Raw genomic sequence first — 3,853 nt, 5'->3', positions numbered from 1 at the left:
GTTAAGTCTACATAGGAAGTGAATATACTTGTTCGACTAGAGTTGTTGCTAAAGAGGATTGGAAATGTTACACACTCACTAGTGAGGTGCGGTAGAGACAAACCAACCGTGGAACAAGGAAGAAGCATTGGTATCACAAGATTTTCAAGAGGTATTAATCTACCAACTAATCTTTTATTGATTCATGCGGCTCTGTGATGTGCTTACAAGTGCAAATGGCATAACAATAGTTTGGTCATTAATCATATGTAATGTGAGGGGCATTCTATCTTAAAGTAATCTGTATTATTCCTGAACAAAAATGGTGTTGTTGCGTGCTATTGAAAAAACAGTCTATGTTCATTATGTTGTTTAAAGTTAAAGGAGGAATGCCACTTAATTTAAAAAACGAAAAAAAATGTTGTTAAATTTAATTACGTAATTGTTTCTGACACTATCCTTATAATAATAATAATAAATATTTGAATGTGATTCAATAATGATCATTCTTATTTTCTCTATTTAGTGTAAATTGTGGTTTGTGCTTTTATAATTTAGTAATTTTTAATTTGACTTATTAGCTTTAATTCAAGTAAAAAACAAACATACAAACACCACCTACTTAATTTTGAATCTGATGTGAAAATGGAGGAAGTGAAAGAAGAAAAATAGGGGAAAAGACCTTGTTGCTCTTGTTTCAATAACCTTTTTCAACTATATGTTAATTAAAAGCTCACTATTTTTTTATATATAGTCAATAGTTGTCCATTTTATATTTAGTAGTTAAAAAAGTATTTGATTGGAGGAGTTGTGTCAATTTAGTGCATGATTACTAGGGCATTTGTGCATAAGTATACTTGCCAATTTTTTTATTAAAGGATATGTATTCAACCAATTGTGCAAATTTTATGGTGGTCAAAGTGAGTAATTAATGGGGTAATAAAGAATATGTATTGTATGTCACCTCTCAATGACCACTTTTGACCTTTGCATGCATAGCAAATCCTCTTGTGTTCATGCTAACTACCTAGAAGTTGAAACAATAGATAAAGGAAGATGCCTAGATAGAAATCATGTTCCAATAATCATTCATTAGTTTTTGCTAATTACAAATCAACTAAAAAATCATCTAGTGGGGCAATAATTGCCCATGGTATACCTAGTAGCTAGAAAAAAAGTTAGTGTTCTATTGACCCGTTAATTAGAAGAATTGTGCAACTTTATTGGTACTAATAGTGCAGAATTACTGGGACATTTTTGCATTATTATTGGACCAATTGTGCAAATTTTGTGGTGATAAAAGCGAACAATTAATAGGGCAATAGAGAATATGTATTGGACGTGAACTCAATATGACCACTTTTTGAGCCTTGCACGCATAACAAATCCCACCGCATTGTTGTAACTACGTAAAAGCCAAAACAATAGCTATAAGTACTTAAATCACATTAAAAAAAAAACAATATTTTTAGTCAAGATTTGATATACCATTTAAAATCTTAATTTATGTGAAGTTAGCTATAACAACTATCTATACGTTATCTGCAAACTATTAAAATTGCATATTAAAAAACCAAAAACATTTGTCAAAATCCCATGTAGATTTAGAAACTTTAAAAAAAATAGAGTGGATGACCATTGTGATAGAGAGAGGAACAAAATTTGATAAAAATGGTCCCGCTTGTGATGGAGAAAGAAACAAAAAGAAATTAATAAAAATGAACCAGCTTGCCGTGACTCTCTCAATCTTAATCGGTAGTCATTGAACATGAGAAGATGAAATTGCCGGCCAAGCCAAAAGCTAAATAAATTGCCGACCTAAAGATATAATACACAACTTCATTGAACATGTTACGATATATACTGTCGGCCACTGAATCAATACACAACTTCATTGAACATGTTACGATATATACTGTCGGCCACTGAATCAATACACAACTTCATTGAACATGTTAAGATATATACTGTCGGCCACTGAATCAATACACAACTTCATTGAACATGTTAAGATATACACAGAAGAAGACAGAAGACCTGAACGTGACAAGAACTTGACATGACTGGGCAAAGAAAAAATTAACGAAAGTGGCATCAAAAACTTGGATTTCTTCGCATTTTCCGCGGAGTTCTTTTGTTCGACTGTTATTTTAAAAAACAAAAAAAACAAAAGTGGGACCGCTTGACTTCGAAATTTACAATTTCGAAGCGGACATGCCTTCCAATCAAACAACACCTTAACCTGCTTCATAAGCGGTCATGCCTTCCAATCTTGACTTGAACAGTGGTTATCTCTTCTATCGAACTAAAGCTTGATTGCGTTCTGTACCTTATATTTTCTCTGCCATTCTTTTCAGTCGCATCTCTTAACATGGAAGAATACATCCCTCCCTCAACCAAAATTCTTTTCCAAAGCGATAAAGAATATCATGTGTTTCTGAGTTTCAAGGGAGAAGATGTGAGAAAGAATCTGGTTGATCATCTACATGAAGCTCTTACTACTGCCGGACTGCATGTCTTTTTGGACACCCACAAATTGGAAAAGGGAGATATGATTTGGTCGAGCTTGGAAAGGGCAATAGGGAGCAGTGCCATACGCATTCCTATATTTTCAACAGGATATGCAGACTCTGCATGGTGTCTCAAGGAGGCTGCAACAATGGTGAACACCCAAGGCTTGATCATTCCTCTGTTTTATGATGTAGAACCAACTCACGTTAGGTATCCTGTGAAGGACTCCAGTCCGTACAAGCAGGCATTTGAGAAGCATTCTGGGCATCCAGATGATCGATACACAAGAGAAGAGATTGAGGGATGGAAGGTTGCTCTGGAAAAGATCTGTTCTCGCTCAGGGTGGTCCATGGATATCACTGGAGGGTAAGTAACGGACCTTATTATATGCTTCCTTATCTATACGAGGCGACATCCATGCTTCCATTCAGCCTTGCCATTGTTTAAGAATAGGGTTTTACGAAGTGCATTTTTTTTACATTTAGGTTTTTATAAATAATAGTGTTTTTGTTTTTATACTAAGTTGATAATATGTCAAGTATATATTCAAATGAGAAGTTAGGAGTTATTTTTCAGAAAAAAAGTTTATTGATATTATTTTATTTTTTAAGTTAAATGTGGTCAACAAAGAAAATTAGTCATTTAAGAACTTTTAATTAAATATTACAACAAAAAAATAAAACCGGTTTTTGAAATTTATTAGAAATTCAAATCTAAAATTATCGTATCTCTAAAAGTTTAAATTTTAAATATGAGGTATTCTTCTTTTATTTTGAATTAAAAATAATTAGTAAAATAAAAAATTATTTATTGAATTTCATTATGTTATGATATGTCACTTTTGGTGAATGTACACAATACATGAGGGTTGTGTGATGGCTTCAATATCCATTGCCTCTAATTTTTTAGTGGAAAATGCTTGTGCCTTCTAAATATTGAATTTTTCTTTGGGATACATATCAAGATAGCACCATTCAAAGAAGTGACAATAGGGTTGTCAGATTTTACTTTTCAATTCTTCATTGGAGGATAGGGATGAACTCTTCCTTCCTTTGGTGTATGTGAAGGATAAGAAATAACTTTCTCTTGCTTCACTTATAGGGGATGACAAGAATTGTAAGTTAATTTTTCTCTAGAGAATCCTCGAGGCAAGTAAGAAGGCTATTTCCTCATCTTATTTTTCACTTTGTTCTTAGGTTCTCTGCTATAAATGCATATTATATAACTTGTTAAACTATATTGGCACTCATACTTGAGAGCTTCCTTAGGAATTACTATGTGAGGCTCCTCGTTATGTTTGAAAAATACTTCAATTAGTGTTTCTACAAAACTATCAATTGTGAAATTACTTAATAAAAAATAA

At 32.7% G+C, this 3,853-nt stretch overlaps 1 protein-coding gene across 1 annotated transcript; it reads left to right on the top strand.

Annotated features, from left to right (window-relative positions):
• Positions 1–2,350: 2,350 nt before the first annotated feature.
• On the top strand, positions 2,351–2,860 carry LOC131045544 (disease resistance protein L6-like). Its single transcript, XM_057979138.2, has one exon. The coding sequence runs from the start codon at positions 2,351–2,353 to the stop codon at positions 2,858–2,860; it is 510 nt and encodes a 169-aa protein (XP_057835121.2).
• Positions 2,861–3,853: the final 993 nt, after the last annotated feature.

Source organism: Cryptomeria japonica, chromosome 10, assembly GCF_030272615.1.
Source record: "Cryptomeria japonica chromosome 10, Sugi_1.0, whole genome shotgun sequence".
Taxonomy (NCBI): Eukaryota; Viridiplantae; Streptophyta; class Pinopsida; order Cupressales; family Cupressaceae; genus Cryptomeria; species Cryptomeria japonica.
Note: the sequence above shows the minus strand (reverse complement) of the source record. Positions and strands in the feature narration are given on the sequence as shown.

Coding starts and splice junctions, on each gene's coding strand:
- LOC131045544 (XM_057979138.2), top strand. CDS start 2,351: ATGGAAGAATACATCCCTCCCTCAACCAAAATTCTTTTCCAAAGCGAT.